Source organism: Neopsephotus bourkii, unplaced genomic scaffold (assembly GCF_033783945.1).
Source record: "Neopsephotus bourkii isolate Nb327-2 ecotype Australia unplaced genomic scaffold, CSIRO-AGI_Nbou_v1 NB_318, whole genome shotgun sequence".
Taxonomy (NCBI): domain Eukaryota; kingdom Metazoa; phylum Chordata; class Aves; order Psittaciformes; family Psittacidae; genus Neopsephotus; species Neopsephotus bourkii.
In genome coordinates this window covers 9,248,439-9,271,274 of record NW_026900826.1, presented here as the reverse complement: position 1 = coordinate 9,271,274, position 22,836 = coordinate 9,248,439, and the positions used below count along the sequence as shown (strand labels likewise).

The following is a 22,836-nucleotide window of genomic DNA, read 5'->3' as shown; positions in this document are numbered from 1 at the left end:
TTTTTGCATTTTGTGAGATTTTTCATGGCAAGTTACTGTTCTCTACACCACAGAGGTAGAAACATGAGATAATTTGGGGCTTTACTGCATGGGAAGAATGAAATAATTTTTTTTTCACTGCACAGATAATATCAGATAATGGGAGCAGTTTTGGCATGATGAAATACTCTAATTTTTTCATAAGATTGTCCTTTTTCACAGTATTTCCCCAGAGGAGGTGAGGACTGTCTTGATTCAATAGTTTATACTTGTGATACATGTCCAGAATTTGCCTTGTTTCAGATGCACTTACCAGATGTAGGGCAGGGGGTAAGTACCTTTCTCCTGGTGACTACTTCTGACTTTCTCTTTAATTTAAATAGTAAGACAACAGGAGGCTGAGGTACCACTTCCAGTGTATTGGCCAGCTTGCTGGCACAAGACTTGAATTCAAATTAAGAAGGAAATATATTAAGAGATTGGCAATGGTTAAAAGAAGTTTCCTAGGCAGAGTATTTACCCTTTGTCTGGTGTATGTCCCTAATGTTAAGCAAGACACCTTCCTTGATGGTTTTATTTTTGTCTTGTTTTCTTCTGAAATTCTGCCTACTGAGGGAGAGTTAAAGCTTACCTTAAATGTTCCAGTTGATATTGCTGATACTAGAAGTCAGGGATTGTGTTCATCACATAGTATTGCCCAGACAGGTGTCTTGGCTGAACAATTACTGCCTAGAGTCTAAAGATTTGTTTTATTCACATAACCATTTGTTGATCATTCCAGTATATTATATACCACTCTCTGGTTCCTTACAGGATTCCCTTACTCAGACAAAGAGCAGCCAAATGACATGGTCCATTTCTCTTTCTGCCTTGACAACACAACAGGACTGTTTGGTTAGCCAGAGGCACAGAAAATGTGAATTGCATGATTCTCTTTTCAACACATTTCCAGCACTGCAGGTTGAAACCAGCATAAATCAGAAATGTTTCCATAATGGCACATTACCTAGCAGCTCATTATATTGGATTTTTAAGGTTGTATTGAAGAGAAAATTAATTGAGAAAACTTCAGGAATTGAAAGAGGAGAAAATGCAGCATGCAGATTTCTTATGTCTGAAATAAAGAGTCCGGAGATGTATAAAAGTGTAAGTAGACAGAAAATGTTGAACAAGCTTCTATTCCTAGGGTGTCTACCACAGTTTCTAGTGGGTATTTTATATGAATATAAACAAAATCACAGCAAGGCAGAGAAGAAAACACATGCTGTTACAGTGTATAAGGTAAGAAGCTCAAGTGAAATCTGTATTATGACAGCTATTAGAAAACAAAACAGGAAAACACATTACCTTCACAGGATTCGTGGCAGAGAAGTTGGAGTCCAAGTTATAATTCAGCATCTGAAGGGAGAAACTGAAGGCACTAAATCAAGTAGAGGACCTGATCCAGAGATCAAGTTACATAAAGCAGTAAAAGGTCACTTTCTTTCCAAATTAACCAATCCTATATGCTATTTCCTGGACTTCAAACATTTAGCAGATACTCTGAAGAAAGCTGATAATAGTCTTTTAAAGACTAGGAAAGATGAAAGCGGTTTTTCATCACACAGGGACATGCCACTGTTAAACAGAGAGTTTAGGAGACTTGTAGCAGTGCTGACAACTACATTAGAATCAGTATTACCTAAAGCATTTTGCACAGCCTCAGTGAAAAGTAGTCAGAGACGACTGCTGCTAGACAACTTCCATACATTATTGATCATGAGATGTTCAGACTTCATAATGTTCAAGTTTGGTATACTTTGTTCACTGAAGAAGGAAAAGGCTTGTGGCCATCTTAAGTGGAAATCCAGGAAAGAAATATTACTAGAAGATGTAAGAAATAAATAGCCTGAAGATGTACTCTATAAACTCTTAGATCCCCCTCAGCTTTCTAAACAGACATGGTGTAGTTATTCACCGTTACCAAGCTTGTTTGCATTAGATGGGAAGCAATTCATACAAAAAGTGAGAATCAATAAACCAAACCCCTGCTTTAATGCAAGCTGATTTATGAAACACTGTTATCTTTGAAGCAGATACTATTTGCAGTTCAGACTGCTTCAACCCATTGCATTGGAGAACATTTCAGCTTCTAAAATTATTTCAATACACAAGCTTTGTGAATATGATGTTCAGGTCAAAAAGAGATCAGGCTACAAATTCATTTTAAGCTGGTCAAATGCCACAGAAAGCACATGGTAGCCAACATTACACATAATTTAATAAAAGAGCACAACACTTTCTAGTGACTCCTGCTTACAAAATTAAGGAAGCAGTCCTGTGAGCAATAAAGCTGAGGAAACACTGATGCCAATGGATCAAATCTTGTGGCCGGAGTCACTGGAGTCTAAATAAGCATTATGTGTATATGCAGGGATGAGTAATAGGGTTCCTCTTTTCTGCTTGACTCCTGTTTTCATGAGACATAAACCCTCTTGTCTTTAAAATTACCTCTCCAGCAGCTAAAAGGTTATGGAGGGAACACTGATTTTCTAGGAACCTCCACTAACATAATTACACAGCAATTATTAGTTATGGCAAAAATTCTTTTATACCTGAGGACCATGTTTTCCTTCCAGAATCTTGTAGCAAGGATCTCTTCAGAATGCACTGCAAAAATCTTTTGATGACTTTCGGAACAGAATGCCAGCCACTACCAGGAAATCTCTTTATAGAGCTAAGTAATAGGTTGCTTTTATGTTACTAAGTATATAATGGTATTTCATTAGTAGCCCAGCCAAACACTGGGGCTAAAGGAGAAGGACAAATGGCTGTTCAAAGAAAACATGAGTATTTCTCTGCTGTGTAGTCTTTAGATTTATATTAAGTTTTAAGCAGGAAGGGGAAGTGCATTTGGTAGTACTGCCTGTTCTAAAGGTACCTTCAATGTTGTGCTACCACTTCAGAATTTACTGAAGAAAAAAAAAACCCAGAAGAAATGGGGGAGACAATTTATCCCAATAGATATGGTGTCTGTGCCACTGCTTTCTGTTGTGAGTATTCTGATGGGAGCAGAGTTCAGGCAAAAAAGGAAAGCAGTTGAGCTTACCTGAAAGGCTGAGGCTGTTACATGTTCAACATATTCTGTGTCAGGAAATACATACCTAGAAGGAACTGCCCAGGGAGAGGGAGAGCTTTAGCCAAAACTGACGTTGTGGTTATGAATTTAACATCGGACACCCAACTCCTTCACGTTAAAAAAACAAAAGAACACCCTTAGTTAAGGTCCCTTGGTATTAACATCCTTTCAGATTTAAAGGACACCAAGCTATGTTGAGTGAAACCTGAAAAGACTGTGTATTAGTTTGGACCAGAGTTTTCACTTGTGCCATGCTAATATTTAAACACAGGTAGATTAATGAAAAAGTATCTGCATAAGGTTGGGGAAAAAACCTAGAACTAAATTGTGTTACAACTCTCCTGCAACTTAACCAGGATGCACATGTTCAGTGTATCTGTCCTAGTCATAATGCCTTCTTTTGACATCTATATACTTAAAAGAGGTGGAATATTCCCACATCATGGATTATAAAGAATAATCCAAAGAATCCTGATAAATTATTTGCTTTATTTGGGGGAAAATGAGCAAACAAAAATTCCCAAGCATGATGCATGTTTAAAAAAAAACCCAGCCCTTTTCATTATTGCATGTAACATTATCTGTTTGTGCTTATCCAAAGTCTGCTCTTGCTTTTCTCATGATTGTAACCTGTTCAACATAACCTGTACGTAATGTGAGAGATGAATTTCAGGATAGCAAAGTGCCAAATATAAATTGTGAAACACTGCCGGGCCAGTTGCCACATGTGTAATATGAAAATTCTTTTCAATGCACATTAAAAGAGACTCTTTTCAAATTGTCCTATCAATGTAAGTGATGGTATTTTGAGTACAACTTCTGTACAGGGAAATGATGGGCTGCAAAAACGTAGGTGAGTGGCATTTCCTAACAGGACTATGTAATTAGAATCTATATTGTATGTTCTCTGTCACAGAACTCAAACTATTCAGTCATTTTCACCTGATCTGGAGATTGCAGGAGAGTTCTGGTTCTGGGAGGATTTGTTTGCTCTCACTCTTGCCATACTGAGAACTCAGCTAAGATGAGCTTATTTTAAAAAAGCTGTTTCCAACTCTTACAGCTGTGAAAATGTATCATGAAAAGGTGACATGACCGCTGCTGATTTACTGATGTGAATCACTCCACAACATTCCGAGAAGTCTGTGCTACCTGCTAATCTCAGTGAGGATCTAGCTGTGAAATGTAACGATGGCAATTTTGGGAACAAAGTTTTTGCTGCTGAATTATCAAAGCACTTGAAAAAAAACCAAGCCAATTAGCTATTAACTATTTCTCTGCTAATAATTCTAATGTAAGTAGCTAGGTAATATAATTTCAGTGTTTGAACTTGTATTTGTTTGATTTAAAACTGTGGTACAGGCCCAAAGCACACCACCATCACCACCACCATCAGCAGAAGTGAGCTGTTTACCTGTCTGCGTACCTTTGAGCCTGTAGTTCAGAAGACACATTCCAAACACCCTCAAGACTAATCCAAAACAGCCTCTTCCGGAGCCTGTATCTGGCTGAGAAGTGGGCTTAGGAACAGGGAAAAGTTCAAGTAAGAAATTCAATAGTTCACTTCAAAATTATGAAAAGTAAAGCACCTGACAATGTGCTGGAGTTTGTATTTGAATAACGGTTTGTTAACAACAGAATTAGAGCCTAGCAGTTACCTTACCTGCTTTTGCGCACACAAAATCCAACAGCTGTATTAAGATGGAATGTGTTTTAGAGATACGCAACACCCGTACAGTAAAAAAAAAATCTTCCCCATAATGTTATAATAAAAATAATCAGACAGCTGGGGAAATGATTGTTTTCTTAATGTTTGCAGAGAGCTCAGAGATTATAATATAAAAGACCCAATAAAAGACCATTTAAATTAACATGTTTACTATCTGTAACTTCTAACCATGAAAACTTCCAGATCTCGAACGTTATTTTCCTGTGTCGTTCCACTGAGCAACATCAAAGTAGGCCAAAGGTGTTTTAGCTTGTTCTCTCATTTGGCCAGACAGTAGGTGTTCAAAGAACTTGGGATGATATCAAAGTTAGTGTCTTACATGAGAACGAACTTTCACAAATATGAAAGCCAACAGTTACTTCTAGTAGAAATAAGTTCTCCATTTTTAGACAGACAAAAATAAACTAAGGGAGGAGGTAGGGATAGTGATGCCAAGTGAGTTTCTAGGTAGACTTTTAACTAAATACTGATTAAGAATCGTATGTAACCACTTGTGTTTTCAAAATTCAGTCTGAGGTTTAACGTTTTTGCCAGCCTTCCCTGCTGCACACTGAAATGCAAAGTTGGGTTGCATATTTACAGGTCTTGGTAAACTGTCCCCATCCCAGGGGCATGATTCAGTGTCATTCATCTGTTGAAGTAAGGTTTGTTCCAAAACCAACTTTGGTCAAAACAAACCTGCACAGAGACTAACAAACCCCAAGTTCATTATCTCTGCAGTTCTCAACTGAAATTGCTTTCTGGTAGTACAGTTGTAACAATATAGCATCATTTGCCTCCTCTTTATCAAATTATTCTTGCTTTCTTACAACTGCACATTAGCAAAATATCCTATAATGAGGGGATTATTTGGATTAGTAACTATAAAATAAAAATTACAGTAATAGTTGTGTTTGACAATTGCTGTTTTGGTTGTAAAGGTATGAGGTTATACATCACACAACTTGCCTGTTATTTTTTGTACTTTGAAATACACAGTTCATTTAGTTGAATGATGTACAAAAAAAAGTAAATGTGCAATGAAACATTATCCAGATTCAAGATATGGGGGAAAAAGAATGTCTTTTACCTTTTGTCAGCAAAACCATCACTCCTCCCTGCAGGTCTTGTGACTGAAAGTTTTCTTTTTTTCTAAACAAAATCCAGTTGTTGTCACTTAGGGATTATTTTCTCTTGGTGGAAGCATACTACCTTCAGCACTGTAACTGCAGATAATTATCTTTAGAGCAGTCCCACTATTCATGTTTGCCTCACTTGCTGAATATTCATTTAACTAGCTTTGTCCACTTTAAAACCTCAAGGTTATTTTTTGAATGCTAAAAGTATAAATTATTGCACTGTAAATGTTCTATTGGTTCAAAGCTCTGCTTTTGATACATGCACCCTTTAAGCAAATATATTTTGCTTTCAGTCAGTTGTAGTGCTTGAATTGCAAATGACAGTGTGGAGGCAAAATGAATTTGGATAACAAAACACTTTAATCACAGATGTTGCAATTTTATTAATTACATTACTTCCCTGTCATTTGGAGGACATAACACAGTCTGGGAGGCACAGCATAGCAGTTTCAGCCCTGCAGTGCATGGTTCTGGGGCCCCATCGCTCATCCCCACTCCCTCAGATTGAGGAGCAGATCTGGGTCTCTGGTGCTGGCTCCTGGTGTTCCCCACCACCCAACATCTTTTCTGTACTGGATGTTTACCTCTTAAGTGTCCTCAGCTACAGAACTGGGCGGCCACAGGACCTTGCTGATGATCAGTCCCTCCAAGCCAAACTCATTGCCTGTTTCACTGCACCACTGCTGGAGCTCACCATCTGCCTCTTCAGACACTTCTGAATGTGTTGCTCAGGATACGTGGTTGATCATACTTCACCTACTTGTACTACTACAAAAAGTTAGTTAAAGTTCATTGGCTTACATTAGTAGTGATGCTCACTAACCTGAACTCACTGCTGACAGCAAGCAGAATCCTGTTAAACACGCAGCTTATGCAGACAGAAAGGGACGGACATTACATTCTGGCTATGCTAGAAAAACATGTATCCACCTCCCACTGAGAGGCCTCTATTAAAATTCAAGCATACTCCATTTCCCAATACCTTTCCTAATAAATGCAGGAACTAAACGTTTTCCAGCTCACACACACACTTACTAATCTCCTACACCTAGGAGGCCACGGAAAATTCATAACTCATTCTCTGTCTTCTAATTTAAAAAAAACCCTAAATATCATCAACTTAGCCATGGGAAAGTGCTGCCTGTGCACAGCACCCACTGAAGGCAACTTTCAGGACAGACAGGCATCTACCTTAAGCTCCTTAGGCCAGCGTCAGGGAAAGTTTTAACTTCATACGGGCAAAAAATTGCCAACTGAGGTCTTACTTGCCACATCTAAAGGAACATACGGTTATTTTGTTGTACAACAACAGCTAAGTACTTTCTTTTTGCTATGCTGAAAAGGGGCCAGCTGCCCAATCTGGAATTTCTGTGTGTGGTGGAACTGATCTTATTTTCATCTAACTCTATTAATAAGTGAAAATAAACGAGAGAAAAGAATTAAAAACCAAATATATTATTAGCTGTAGTAAGACTATAATAAATCTACTCACTTGAACTCTGCAATACTGCATTCCAGCTGCAGCAATCAAACCAGGAAAAACATGGAAAAGCACAAGTCTTGTTTAAAGGCTCTATACCAACAGAACAGAGCCAGATGGTGCATGCCCTGCAATTTCAAAGTAAATCACCTTTTAAAGCAACTTAAAAGATATCAGGTAGTCTTAAAGTCTTAACTTTTAGCACTCTGGATTTGTAAGTTTGTAACAGAGAGCATCACGCCACATCTAAAAGCCAACCAGTACATTTTGATTGTATAAAATTAAATACACCATCACTGAAACTGCTGGTACACACAAAGTATCAGACATTATTCTAAACCAGCTGTTTAAGACAACTGAAATTCAGTTCAAGATGGTGAGGCAAGTTGAGCTTGTAACTGGACAACATCTCTTTAAATCAGAGCTTTTTCTCTAAGAATAGAGGGCAAGGTACTTTTAGGTAGTTTCATCTTTATTTAATGAGCACTTTGTTATTTTCCGCTAAAGATTTTCATTCATTTTATCTAATAAAACTATTTGGGTTTGTAAATAGGATTCCTGGCAGGTTGTGCATCTCTCTTGCAAAAAAAAAATCCAGGAAATGGTGGATTCTGTGCATCAGTATTTCAGAGTGCAGCAGCAGTTTTTCTGGACTGTTTTACATACATAAATAGAGCATATCAAAGTACCAATTCATTCTACATGTTGTACTTGGACTCCAACTGCCATTTGTACAAACCACCTCCACTTAGGAAGAAAGAGGCTTTCTTCAATTGCAGAATTCCATCAAATACAAGTCGTCTGCAATTCAGATGTGTACACAAAATGCAAAGCTTTCTCGCAGGTATATTATATTAAACTCTATTCCAACTACAAGATTTTATAATATTACCAAAAAGATGTTTACATTCTTGAAGGGGCTTTGCCTGCAAGATGTCCACTCTTCCACACTTCTCAGCTTTCTGGAGTGAAACAAACAGCTCACTGAAACATTAAAAACATATTTATGCTTGGTTTGCTTTAGTTGACCCAAGATGAATAAGAGTCATAACTGTAGTGTAGCCATGAAGCAGGTTATCCTTTATGTCATTACATTCTCTCAATACGAAATTCCCAGTAACTATTCGATCACATCCTATTTCCCCATGTCCAAAGAAGCCAAAGAGGGGAACATTTGGAAAAAACTTCCTAAATGCATCTGCTTCCATATTCCTTTTGGTTTTATAATGCCGATATCCTCTGCCAACACATGCAAACATGAAGCCAATGGTGTTATGCTCCGGGATATTTGCTGCTTTGAGACGCTGCATGGCGGCTTCTGCTGTCCTCTCATCAGCTACATCCTGGTCTAACAGAACAGTGGCACTCTGGATCTGGGGACCGCTGAAAGCCAGCCCAACCACACCGCAGGCATCGCCGGGCTGGGCATTGTTACTGAAAGGCAACAGGCACCGAGTTAGAGAACTCCCAGGGAGACCACTTCAACCTGAATAAAGTCCTGCTGTGGCAGAAGCAGGTTTCAAAGCAGACCAACATCCTGTGAAAGCCACACAGTTAGAAAACAAATCAAAACCTTTTAAGTTTGGAATATTTTTTTCTCCCCTTTTGAATAATTTTTCAAAAGGAAAAAATTTCACAAGGAAAAAATTTCACATCCATTACTAGGGATTAAGCATATGCCTACCTTTCAAATACATGCCAAATTCAGCAGTTTGTGTACGTTGCAGCTCTCTTATTCCAACTAAACTAATAGTTAAACTTCAGACACAAAGATACTCAGCATTTACATATCAATTCAGGGCAGCAGTCAGTAATGGCTTCAGATTTACATTAAGTCTGCCTAGTTAGGCAGGACACACTAGTTTTAGCAGTTACCTACTTACACTTCATTAGCACTAAGTGAATATACAGCCAGCTCTCTTAACTGAAGTAATGCCGCAGCCAGCATAAATCAGATGCAAGAAAAATGTTGGTATTGCTATGGATTCCAGATCTAGGCTGGCACTAGAGGAGCCTGTGACATTGCCTGCACTGCATGCCCCAGCACTGGGCACTCCAGTGAGGATGCACCAGCACATCAGATGGCACAAAGGGCTTGCTCTGTGCAGCAGAGCAGCTGTAGCAGTGGAAGCCCAAATCTGCCCTGCAGGGATCTTGGCAAGGGAAAGAGTTTAAACTCGATGAGATCTAGCTGGGTGCTGTGAGTGCTATGTCCTTCAGCAGTGCTTCTGGAGCACAACAAACCCAGGCTGATGGAGAAACAAAACGTTCACATGAATGGTCTCTGTAACAACGAGTAATACACACAGGGTAGCTGAAGCTGGCAGTCTCCTTTGCCAGGAGTTCCTCATAGCTGCATTTTCAGAAGCCTGTTTGCAATACAGTTTCCAGCTAAATGATAGTATAGCAGCTAGACTCCATCTCTCACAAAAACTAATTATTTTACTGCTGTTAATGGGCATTTCTAGTATGACATAACTAAATGGCTACAGCTTCTGGAGTGTTTCTTCCAATTTAAATCTTTACAATTTAGCTTGAAAAAGATACCTACTTCTCAGAGGTCAATGATGTAAAGCTCTCCACTTGCCCCCCAGCCAGGATGATACTTTTTTCATTCAAAGGATTGACTATTTGATGAAGAAATCGAGTAGCTCCAGGCTTCCAGGAGTTGTAGCCAAACAGAAGAACCACCCGGAGATCTGGGTTATTCTTCAGACCTACAAACAAAACCACAAACACCAATCCTCTTACCATTTTTAAATCCTGCCCCCTGAAGCCAACCACCCCAGTGTCTCCTCAAACAATACATTACATCTTTAGTGGTCTTTCACTGCTGCAATTTTCAAAGCAAGATAGAAACTGCCCCAGCATTCATGACGTGGGCTGCATTCCTGACCTAAGTGAGAATTTCTGAACAGAATCTAGCAAGGAAAAACAACTACATCCGCTTCCTAAAGCTTTCCGCTTCTTTACCATATGTTTATACATTATTCGAGAACCTCCACAACACAGCAAATATCTTTACCTAAGAACTAAATAAATTACACCCATCAGACAGTTGCTTACCCCAAGGTAGAAACTGTAGATCCCTAGGAGACTCAAGAAACCCTTATTGCATTACTTTTCATAAATGACCTACCCTGCTAAGGACACAATGCAAAGAATTTATTTAACTATGCTGTCCTCTGTTCTGTCCTTCTTTGCTACCCCACCAAATGACCTAAACGCAAAGTTGTTTCAGAGAAGAAGAGAAGCAGCTCCTCCCTACTCGTTTCTAAACTGTAGCAACAGGAATCATTCCTAAGGGGAGAGACTCATTCATCATTATTTTTTACTAACTAGAGACTGCTCAAAACTTCAGAGCTCTGCTGGAAAACTAAGTGAGGTAATCCAAGATCAATACTCAGGATAACTTGACCTTAATGCTCCACAGAACAGGAAGAACACTGACACATAATTACCAGTTGCAGCCCTACAGAGTGCTCTATGAATGAAGTTGGCACAGAAGTTGTTGGTGCCACCTGTAACTCCACACTGGCACTCAAAAGAGGAATACAGTAATTCAGAACAGCCCAAACAAAGAGAAGAACGTACCTGCTTCAGCAAATTTACTTTCATCAAAGACCCTGTTCTTCACATCTTTAGAAAAATGGAAGGTATGGATTTTCACCCCATCAATTTTGGGAAACAACAAAGCAAACCCAGCTTCACCCTCTTCGATTTCTTGCGGCTGATTGCTGCTTGAACCCATCGGGGTAACTACAAAAATACAAAAGCAGACATCTTGGGTTGAGTGATTCTAATACTCTCATGTACACTAAAACAGATTAAGAGGCAGAACAGCTTAGGTGATGTAAAATATGACAGCTCATTTCCATAGCAACATACCCAATTAACAACTGTGGTGATATTTTTGGTTGATTCTTTGGAAAGATGAAGCATGCCGGAGTCCTAGATTGTGCTCAAGTCACTTTGGACACGGATATATGTTGACATTTCCCCCAGCCACAGCAAATATACAACAGTTGGAAAACAAGCACTGTACAGTACAGCTGTCTCAGGCCTGCCTGCCAACTTCCGCAGGCACGCAAACACACACAGATTTTTAACACACAAGCATGTGATGACAATATAGAGCAAACTGACACAAATACTGGGAGCATATTATTGAATTACACTAGTAACAACAATCAAATACCCTAGGTATACTGCGGGAAGAGAATTTGAGATGAGAAACTAAGAAAAAACTTTGTGATGATAAAAAAGTGAAACAGTAGAAAACAGACTGCCACGGGAGGCTGTGAATTGCCCAGTTACTGAGTATGCCCTCTGTTTATACCATAAGACACGGGTATATACTGAGAATGTCCCATATGATTAATCACAGTATATGAGACTGAAAAATACAGAAAAATCCAAGAAACACCCAACTATTACATTAAGGTGCCAGCAATAAGCTGGCTGCTCAATTAAATCAACCCTTTTAATTAGAACAGCATCAGACAAAGTAAGAATTTAAGCTCGGCATGACTTAACAGCAACCCTGTGACCTCCTTAAAATTCAAAGGTAGCACTGACCAAAGGGGGAGCAGAACATGGAAATCAAAGTGAGAACTCTCCATCAGTTCAAGACTATACTTTCAAAAGCAGAGAAAACTGTGATAAACAGAACCTGGCAGAGAGCTGTGATACACCAAACACCTTCAAACTGCTCTCTCACAGAATCACACATCTTCCTCCTACCTACAATCCCTGGAGTGACCAGTCCAAGAACCTGACATCGCTTTGGCAACAGTTTTTCAAGTGCAATTGCTGTTTCTTTACTGTTTCTTTTCCTGGCTGTTAAAAAGAAAAGGCAGAAAGAAATGAAAGTGAATTGTTCTGATGGGTACTGAGACAAACCCTGCAGCAGTCCCATGCTGCCCATCAGTGGCCGTCTCATTAACAACATGGCAAACCTGTACTAACCAGGAGGAGCAAACGGAACCTGTACCCCCCAGAGAGTGGGAAAGCAACTTGTCTATGTAACAAAACATGAGATGTGCTTCACGCAAGTATAATACTATGTGGTTGTGGATTTTACTGCAAAATATCTACTTTCCCCAGAAATTAAAACTCAGAATCACTGAATCAACCAGGTTGGAAAAGCCCTTTCAGCTCATCCAGTCCAACCACTGCCCAGCACAGCCAAGGCCAACTGACCCATGACACCGTGGCCTCATCTCCACTTGCAGGGACGGTGACTGCAGCCCTGCCCTGGGCAGCCTGTTCCAATGCCTGAGCACCCTCTGGGGCAGGAATTGTTCCTCAGCTACACCTAAACCTGCCCTGGTGCAGGTTAAGACCACTTGTTACATGGGAGAGTAACTCGGAGCATTCCCTTTCAGCTGGCTTTCCTCTTCGAGCAGCTCAAGCATTTCTGGAGGGGGGGGAGGGGGGTTACCTTTCTTCTGCTCGTGACACTCTTCATGCCCGCTGAAGGTTTCCGCATCGGCGATGTAGAGCACGGTCTGGGGCAGCACATGCACCTTCTGTAAGGAAAGAGGAGAAGGAGCAGGAGGAGGAAGAGCAGGAGGCTGAGGGCTGCTCACCCAGCGCCCGCTCCGCACGGCGGGACCCGGCGGCTCCTCAGGCGGGACGAGGGCTTGAGGGAAGCCCCCTTGAGGCGCGAGCCCCCTGAGGCGGGAAGCCCCCTCCGAGGCGCGAGCCCCGCGCCCCTCAGCCGCGCCCGCGCGCACGGACCCACCTCGAGCTCGCGGGCCATGGCGCGCACCAGCGCGTGGCTGTCGGCGGGGCCTGGCTCCAGCGCCGACACCCAAGCGAGGCGCTGCCGTGCCCGCAGGATCCGCCGGGCGCACTCCCTCCACAGCCGGCACACGCTGCGAACAACAGCACCGCGGTCAGCGGGGCCGGCCCTCGCTCACGGCAGTGCCCACTCCCCCCCCCCCCCCCACGGGCCCTCGCCCCTTACCAAGCGGCGCGCAGCAGCGCCTTCGTGGGCAGGAAGCCGAGGACGCGCTCCACCACCTCGGCCAGGTTGCTGAGGACGAACCCGCCCTTTGCGGCCTCCATTGCGGCGCCGCCGCCCGCCGCGGCCTCCCCTTCCAAGCCGCAGCCACGGAGGTCCCTGGCGGACTTCCGGCCACAAAGAGGCAGGGACAGCAGGAGCAGCGACACTACCGCCGCCTAGCGGCGGGGAGGCCCCGAGGGCTCCTCACCACACACACACAGAGTACCACGGACCCAGCGCACTTCGTAAAATGGTTTTTATTCATAAACTTGATGCAAGTTTACAAATTACTGTACATTGCCAGGGCGCTCCTCCGGGAGAAACGGAACCGCACCCCGGGGCCGGCTCTGCCCCCCGCACCGCGGCTGTGGGCGCTACAACCCTGGCAGTGCGGCACCCAGCGCACAGCGGCAGCCGCGCAGGCTAGAAGCGGGGCCAAACCTCTCCCATCCTTTCCTTCCAGCTAAAAACGGGATATGGGAGCAAACGGCCAGGGAGCCGCGGGTGCCTGGCGAAGGAGAGAGCACAGGGATGATAGTCAACTGAAAACAGAACAGAAACATGCGTCTGCGCTTCGAGAGAGTGCTAAACTCATGGTGCGGCCCCGCACGGGAGCGAAGGACTAGTACTACAACCAAAATAGAATCGATTTAGTTAAGGCAATGAAATATACTGTAATTACACAGACCCAGATTCGTTTCCTAATAAAGAAGCAGCAGTTCCCATTCGTCTCTCCATCACAAAACCACTGTCATGACTATGGCAACGTTTTCTTAAGCCTCTGACTCAGGTGACATGTTTTTGTACTTTAGTGTAGCTTTTATACAAAAAAATTTCATCCAAGGACTTTCATCTCAATTTGTGCCAATCACTTTTATAAGTTCATTAGTTTACAAATGATTGCAACAACCCGTTAATAAAATGGAACACCTAAAAAGGTTCTTTTTTTAGTATTTTAAATAACTTCAAGCTTCATACTGCGGCTCTTCTTGTTAAGGAGCTTGAGCCAACAAGTAGCAGGAACAGCTCAGCAAGTTCTGATGCCCCAGTGGAAGTGACTACTTACAAGGTTTTATTGGCACAGCCTTGCTCTGCTTCAAAAAAAAAATAATAAAATAAACCAAAAAAAAGGAAAAAAAAAAAAAGAAAAAAATTAACATAATCTAAACAAAGAGCATCTCTTCCAAAAAACAGTTCATATTCTCATACAGCCATGAAAAATGTTTAATGACTTAACATACATGTGTTCTTCCTATATCATTAATTTGGAAATACTACAAATGCTGTCATTTTAGACCAGAAAACAAAAAAAAAAAAAAAAAAAAGACCTACTGTGATTTGCAAGACCTGACACCTCCTAAAACAGTATTAAACAAAGGTATTAAACTTCTTGGCTTTAAATGAAGATAATACAACGCAAGTCTCTGCAGTCTGCATTCTGCAAAAGGTAAGAAAGACACAAAAGTGTGTTGAACAACTCACTCTTATTGAATGATCTTTAGTAACTCAGTAGCCTGCCGGAGGGAGCTTATGCTTTCAAACAAAAAAGGGAGAAATGGAGGGCATGGCCCAAATATGCTGAATCCATAAGAACAAATACAGTAAAGGCCCAAACTGCTCAGTCCAGATACCTAAGAAGAGCAGAATGGTAAGGCTGTAACTTATACTTTACGTGTCAGTTGACAGATTATCCACTAACTTATCTAATAGCTAAAGTCTTCAGTACAGCTGTTATAGGGGCACTCGTAGCTTGAGTCTGTGTGTTGGAAAACATAAAAAAGAGCTTGTTTTGTTGACGTTGGTCCATGAATACAACACAGTCCTCAACATTAGCCATCTTCTTTTGGTGGAGTGTACCAGCCTGCAAAGAACAGAGACGTGCATTAGGTACTGACATCACTATGTCAGGACAGTCTTACACTCAGTTTCTCAGAGATGGAAGTCTAGAACCTGGCTCCTTCCTTCCCTCTTAAAGAAGGCCAGCTCAGCAAGATCCAGTGCCCAAAACGCTAGTGGTCTGCAGTGAAACATAAGGCATGTGGTATATTCCAGGATCACACCCAGTATTTGGGTGTGAAAACTTAATATTTCCAAGTTTGGGGTTTTTTGTGGCAGCAGCTATCCCGAGGTGGACAAGCTGGACATGAACAGGGGAAGCTGTTGAGAAGGAACGCTGCTGTAACAAAACCAAATGAAATTGAGGCAAAACCCTCAAGTCTTCCAGCCATTTAACGCACAGTCAAACATGACTACACTGGGATATTTGTCTATAAATCCCATCTCCCATACTGAGGAGCTAGGCATGTACAAGCATCTGAATGGTTTATCCTACTTCTGTAAGTCTTGCAGTAGCAACAGGGTCAAAGATGTCAGCTGAATAACTTGTCTCCTGATTGTACTTGGCATGTTTAGCAGTTGAATCACACCTGAACAAATGTGCATAGGGTGGTTGTTTTTTTAATCACCTCCAGATCTCCAATCTTAATTCTTCCAATCACTACTGTAAAAATTCCTGATTTTTTTTGTACAGTGAATAAACAGCCTATTTATTTTGTCCCAGAGAACAGGTAGCAAAAATACACCTTTTACAGCTATAAATTCTGTGGATGCTTTGTGTATAGCTCCTGACATGGTAGTAATCACTGTAGGCTAGCACACAGCTAGAAGCAAAGAGAGCATCATGCTGGCTTTTGTAGCGAACTAAAAAAGCAAAAGGCTTGGTTAATGGCAAAATCAAAATACCATAAAATCGGAAAGCATTTTAAAGTTGTCATCTTTGATCTTCCTCCGCCTTGTAGAGAAGGCATTATGTTCGATTTTAGAGGTAGGGAAACTGAGGTGCTCGCTCCAGCCACACTGAAATACACTCATGTTCACAGCAACATCAATTCCCAGAAGACACTGTGTCCAACCTGGACAACAGGACATCACAGAAGTGGTAAGTGGACTTAACTCCCTTGTCACGACACCAGGGTAGTGCTTCTACTGACTACTTTTACATAGTATGTCAGTCACGTAAACCTTTTAAAGCCTCAGGTCATTTGTTGTCTCCTCATCCTGGCACAATGAACACAATTGTACCTGAAACACTTGTTTCATGCAGCTAAGAGACCATAAACTGGCTTTAAATAGAACAATAAATGTATCTCCCATTTCTATTGGGACAGTTTTCCAGCCAGTGCACTTGACTTGGACTTCTTGTATTTTCTAAACCTCTGGTCTTCCTTTCCACTTTCTCTCTTCCTTAATGACTACTGCAAGCTCTTGCCACATTGAAACAAACCCTTTCAGGGAAAGAGGTAAACCTCCAGAAGATACTTCACTAAGACACTCTGAAAGCTCCAGTAACAATAAAGTTCCTAGATCAGCTGGCTGAAAGTGAAATTGAACCACCTTTCAAAAGACAGTAGGAACACATGGAACATCCACGTAAGCTGGCAAAGTTGCATGATTGTTAGTCAAGTTATTTTAAGCACTGTTGTCTTCCTAGTGCAAGATGAGAAGGAAACACAATTTATGTTCTTCCCAAGCCAACATAAGACACTCTGGCACTTAGAAGTTTTACTGAGGCCAAATACCAATCACCAGGTTGCTGTGCAGACAAGAACAAAAATCAAAAGACTGTACATACCATTTTTCTCATGTATTTGTACTAGTGACTTATAGGACTGCTGTGCTCTTGCTAGGTTATATTGATTCTGAAAGGAGAAAAAACTAACATAAAAAACTGGCAGCCAGACATGTGAGACTTAAAAACAGTTTTAAAAAGAAACTCTGCATCAGACTTCCAATTAAAAACCATGCAGAGTGTTACAACACTCCTGGATTTAAGGCACAAGATGTTCAAAACAAATACCCTTATTTTCTCATTTCTTTTCCATCATAATATCAGTAATCTGTACACCCTGACTGCTGGAAAGGCCCCTCTATGAGAAGGTTAAGAACCTGAGCAACTGGAATGAAGGCTTCAGGCAATGTGCCTTGCTCAGCTGACCAGTTACTGGGTTAGACAGAATGGTGATTATAAACTTTTGCATCTTACCTACCTAGGTCACTATCCTTGGAGGAGTGCTTAAAAACAAGTGACAGTTTCATTCACTTAAATACTTAAATATCCTTTGAAAACAGCATTTCATACTTCAAAGTCTTTTAAGTTACAGCCCGTTACCAGCATGCTCACTTGGAACTGAATTGTTATTTGCATTAATGTTGAACAGCTAGCTCAGGATTTGCATGGCATTATTTTTCACCCTCTCATGAAACTTGGCAGGTGTTTGGGCCAGCTAAAGGAGGAGAACTCCTTAATATCAGCATATGTGACCCTGGCAGCCAGGCTGTCATCTACAGCCCTTCTCAGATCTGGAATTTCCAAATACTCCTGATTCCCAATGCCGATACCACTTCCTTCCCCACTCTGCCAATACAGGGACAGTGCAAGTCTAACTGCTTACACACCCTGCCCATCCCAAGGTTTTATCCTCCCATGTTCATCATTTAACAAACTCAGAGTTAAGTGCCAATAAAATACTCACACATGCACCAGATGTCAAGATAAATCAAAATGCAAATATATTTGCAATGACAATTCTGTTGTTAAACATCTTCCGTGCAAGTCAGCAAAGAAATGAAAGCCTAATAGGAACTTCTGTAACAGATATAACACAGCATATTTACCTTATTGGCTCCAAACTGTACTCTGGCTTTTCCTTTGACTAAAGTGGCATTGATCTGCATGATGACTGATTCTATTGAATAGGCACTGCTCCAGCCCTGGAGAAAGAAGGAAATATTTCTATGTAACACGTACTTGCTCCTTGTGCTCAGCTTGCACACTGATGTTGGGATATGTGCTGTGGAAGGTGTATTTTTCTCAACTCTGTTTTTAGTTTTAAGCACTTGTTTTCAGTTAACAACAGAGAAACTCTGCAAAGTGCTATTACAGTCTTACTACTAAGAACTTGTAGGAAACATGGAAAGGCTGATTCACACACTTCCAAAATGCAGCAAGACAGAAACAAGAGCAGTTCATTATTATACAACTACAGGTTAGGCAGAGAAGAGATTCAGAGCAGCCCTGCGGAGAAGGACTTGGGGGCATTGGTCAATGAGAAAATGAACATGAGCCAGCTTCAGTGTGCGCTTGCAGCCCAGAAAGCCAACCGTATCCTGGGTTGCATCAAAAGAGGCGTGACCAGCAGGTCGAAGGAGGTGATCCTGCCCCTTTATTCTGCTCTCGTGAGACCTCACCTGGAGGATTGTGTGCAGTTCTGGTGTCCTCAACATAAAAAGGACATGGAACTGTTGGAACAAGCCCAGAGGAGGGCCACAAGGATGATCAGGGGACTGGAGCACCTCCTGTATGAAGATCAGCTGAAAAAGTTGGGGCTGTTCAGCCTGGAGACCTCAGAGCAGCCTTCCAGTATCTGAAGGGGGCATACAGGGATGCTGGGGATGGGCTCTTTGTTAGGGACTGTAGTGACAGGACAACGGGCAATGGGTTAAAACTTAAACAGGGGAAGTTTAGACTGGATATAAGGAGGAAATTCTTTACTGTGAGGGTGGTGAGGCACTGGAATGGGTTTCCCAGGGAAGCTGTGAATGCTCCATCCCTGGCAGTGTTCAAGGCCAGGTTGGACAGAGCCTTGGGTGACATGGTTTAGTGTGAGGTGTCCCTGCCCAGAAATTCTGAGAACTCGGAGCTGATGTGCTCTCGCTTCTTGCCTCTTCTTCAGACCTCTTGTAAGCCATCCAAGGCAGAAGAGAAGCTCTTTCACAAGAGGAGCAAGGCAAATCTTGTGGGACTGAGGTTTATTCCACTATATTCCCTTTGGAGTGTGTAATTTATTCCACACAGGGATTCTTCATCTCAGGGGAAACACCTATTTGCATGATTTTAAAGCATTCTTTGTTATTATCCAGATAACAGAGCCTGTGTTCACCTGTTTAGTAAGAAGCTCCATGCATAATGCACCCCCTCCTAAGACATACCTAGAAACAGACATGAAAGAAAACATATTTGACATCAACAGTTGGTAAAAGCTGAAACTGTTCACAGCACTTTAAGCTCTTGCAGGCTAGTTTGGTAGATTTGTTGCTCACATGAAGTTGAAATGCCCTTTAACCAGTAACACACTGTACCTAGCTGGCCATGTTATACTTGAGCAAAGAAGACTATATTCTTTTGGGGTCTAACAATACTAAATTCCTTTAGTTAAAATCAGTGACTGAGCTAGTCCACACAACTGCTTACACAACTGTATACACACCATGAAAGAAGGTTGCTTTATATGGTTGTACTACCATATACTGCCTATACTATGGTGACTTCTGTAAAGAAAGTGAATACAATTCCAAAGACTGTAGGTGCGCCTGCAAATCAAAGGTGTAGGCGAATGAGATAAAGCTCTTCCCCTATAAAACACTTTCTAGTTTCAATAACACTTCATCATACATTGTGTTGACTGGGACCCAGCAGCCAAAACACCTGGTCATCACAAAACCTGGACTGGGGGAATAGAAGTTACCACTCCAAAAATGCAGCCTCTCCTATGATCAAGACATTCAACCAGCATAGACAGGGAAACAATTACGGAGAACCTGCTGGGCCACTCTCTCTTTCATACTCCAGAGAAGTCCAGTACAGCAAAATCAGAATCCAAATGAGCTTTCTGGTGTCTGGCATTGCTTGTTCATTTTTGGGTAGCAGAAGGCCTCACGAACATTCTTTACCTGCACTAACCATTTCTTGAATGCAAAACAGACACACAGCAATTAAAATCAAATTGGAATCAGCACCAGCTATCACAGACTGCCTTTTCAAATATACAGCTATAATTTCCTGTCAGCAGGAGGTGCTTAAAAGCCTTAGAAGGGAAATTTAATTTGCTCTCCAAGGATATATACAAGTTTCTGTGCCACCGACAGCACTTCAAACATTCTACATGACTTTTGGAGCATTGTGTTGAGTTAATTTTAGTATTTTGGGGCTAGCATTTAAGGATGTTTTTGATAAAAATTTTATGGCAGTGATACCAGCAAGAGAAAGTCAGTTAAGACTACAGTTTAAGGCAACACAGGGATCAAGACCCCTTCAGAGGACCAACTCAAAACACACTACAGCAGGAGAAGTAACAGCGATGTTAACCACCCACAAAAAGAGGGCAGCTCTTGAACACTGTGACAAGCAGAGTTTTTCAAAGCTAGACACAAATTAAGCAATTCAAAGAGGAATTGCACCCAGCTGTTTGCCTGCTATTAGTTCAGAAAGCTTGAGAAACAAACCTCCATATAACACTCTGAGCTTTGCACCAAACTCATGTCTTACAGCAGCTCAGGTACATATTTAGGGGAAGTTTCTTGAAGTCTACATGCGAGTCTCAAAACTTTCCCAACCAAACAATCTCAAGTTGTAACGTTTTCACCACAAAGTAAGATTTCTGTAAGGCAACTCAAACCTACCCTCCTGTGAGCACTGGAGATACCACTCGTACAAAGGGAGGATCAAAAGGGAAGTTATCCTGAAAAGCGTAACAAAAACCAGGTTAAGAAATATACTTAATTTAAGACATTGTTTTCCAACCAGGAAGTGTTTCAGCCACCTTATTTGGCAAATGAGATTTAAAGCAGAAGTTTTCAGTTCTGTAGAAATCACTTTCCCACAGTACCGGCTAAAGAGCAAGTACAGGGAAGCTTCAGTAGCAAACAAAGTTGCTTTTCTTTTCTCTTATTAATGCTACAGCTCTATCTTTACCCATGTAACAGCTGAGGGTCATTTCAGTCACTTCCTACAGTATGGTAGAAATTTAACCCCAGCACATCTTCCCATAGACACATACCTTAAAGGAGAAGTTGAGTAAAATGTATTCTACACCTTCTTTTTCTTTTAAGACCTGAAGATCACTGTGCAGTGGGCTATCAGGATCAACCCTATAAAAGGAGCAGGGGGAGACCTTGGATGAAGTTACTATTTTCACTACCTGTAAAGAGTAATTACTCTTAAATACCTCCTTTAGTATTTGTAGCTTACAAAGTGCAATTTAAGGTAAACTGTAGAAAACTCCTGCTCCTTTTACAAAGTAAACACTTTGCCATGAGATCAGCTTGAAAGCTTGCTTCAACTCATTACATTCCCATTGTTATTTTTATAGTTATCTATAACTATATATATATTTTTATATATAATATATATAGTTATCTATATATTTACAGTTAGTACAAAGTAACCTGTTTATTTGAAACCAGCAATTTTAATTCTCTGCAGTTCACTGGAAATAAATGTTCCAACATGAGGGATGAAGAAAAAAAATTAAAACTGGAGTGATCTAGTTTTCAGTACACAGTAAATCCTTTACTTTATGTGATCATCATTCCACTGCAGCTGTTAAAAGTAACCTGCATCAGCACAAGTACTAAAGCCAGCAGCTTCTGCCTACCCGTTTCATCAACTACTTCTTGTAACATGCTGGCGATGAGCAGCCCAGACATTCATTCAGACACTTGCAGGTTAATCCCACCCAGGCTCTGACACCCCAGCAGCTTTTAAAAGAGCCTAGTCAAAAAAAAAAGCCTGCTGCAAGCCTAAAGCAGATGTTAAAGGGGCTGATGGGCTATTACGTCTAATCCTGTGCTACAAGTGAAATCACAAACTTGATAGAACCTATTTCAGAATTACTTGGGCAGCTTCCTACCAATGGAAAGCCCATTCAGAATAAAATCTCCCAGTGCTTCGAAACCCATCGCTTGCAGCCACAGCTTGCACTGGGCCAGTTCAGTGTTACTTGTTCTAGTAACAATATGATTTCTTAATCAAGTAGCCTCTTTTCTGACATTTACCCCTTCATATAGTCTGCACACATTTCATTTGTTTTCAGATGCTTTTTGCTGAGATAGACAAAAACAATACTTCTTCTCTTCTCTTAGTCATCCTGGAAGCCATTCTCTGCATGCACTCCATTTTGTCTTTCTTGAAAACAGAAAGTCAGCCCTGTCCACAGCACTTGAAAAGAGGCTTCAAATCACTGCACAGTGGTTTGAGCACTTTGTTACAGAAGCACTCGATAGACAAGGCCTCCTGTAATACAGCACAGATTTTTCGTACGTAGTCATTGCTGCCGTTTTCAGCTTCAGAATGTTCCTATGCCTCTGATTACACTAAGGGGAAAAAAGCCTTTATTTCAGCAGCTGGTGACATAGTAATTCAAGTCTTACAACTAGGACAGGGTAACAATTCCTACAGGCAGGTAAATTATTGTGCTGAAACAGCTTATGTCCTTATTCACCATGACCTACCTAAACTGATGGAAGTTCCTTCCATCTTTTGCTACCATCCTAGTCTGGACAGGCTTTTCCTTCCTACAGGTTTACCTTGTAGGATGATTGCAGATGACCCTTATCAGGAATTCA

At 41.4% G+C, this 22,836-nt stretch overlaps 2 protein-coding genes across 4 annotated transcripts in view; both read right to left on the bottom strand.

Annotated features, from left to right (window-relative positions):
- Positions 1-7,875: 7,875 nt before the first annotated feature.
- Positions 7,876-13,572, bottom strand: FBXO22 (F-box protein 22). The gene is made up of 7 exons (XM_061347683.1): positions 13,396-13,572; positions 13,171-13,303; positions 12,868-12,955; positions 12,168-12,263; positions 11,019-11,183; positions 9,976-10,141; positions 7,876-8,858 (listed from the first exon to the last, which is right to left on the bottom strand). The coding sequence occupies exons 1-7, from the start codon at positions 13,494-13,496 to the stop codon at positions 8,429-8,431; spliced, it is 1,179 nt and encodes a 392-aa protein (XP_061203667.1). The 5' UTR covers positions 13,497-13,572; the 3' UTR covers positions 7,876-8,428.
- A 648-nt stretch (positions 13,573-14,220) lies between these two features.
- The window catches only part of UBE2Q2 (ubiquitin conjugating enzyme E2 Q2), a 48,185-nt gene continuing 39,569 nt past the window's right edge, over positions 14,221-22,836 (bottom strand). For all 3 annotated transcript variants that reach the window (XM_061347678.1, XM_061347676.1, XM_061347677.1), the window contains 6 exons: positions 21,270-21,360; positions 20,893-20,951; positions 19,374-19,422; positions 18,109-18,204; positions 17,066-17,132; positions 14,221-15,295 (listed from right to left, as the gene is read on the bottom strand). In XM_061347678.1, the coding sequence (XP_061203662.1) occupies positions 15,264-15,295; positions 17,066-17,132; positions 18,109-18,204; positions 19,374-19,422; positions 20,893-20,951; positions 21,270-21,360 (394 nt within the window). In that variant the 3' untranslated portion in view covers positions 14,221-15,263. The remainder of the gene's footprint in view (positions 15,296-17,065; positions 17,133-18,108; positions 18,205-19,373; positions 19,423-20,892; positions 20,952-21,269; positions 21,361-22,836) is intronic.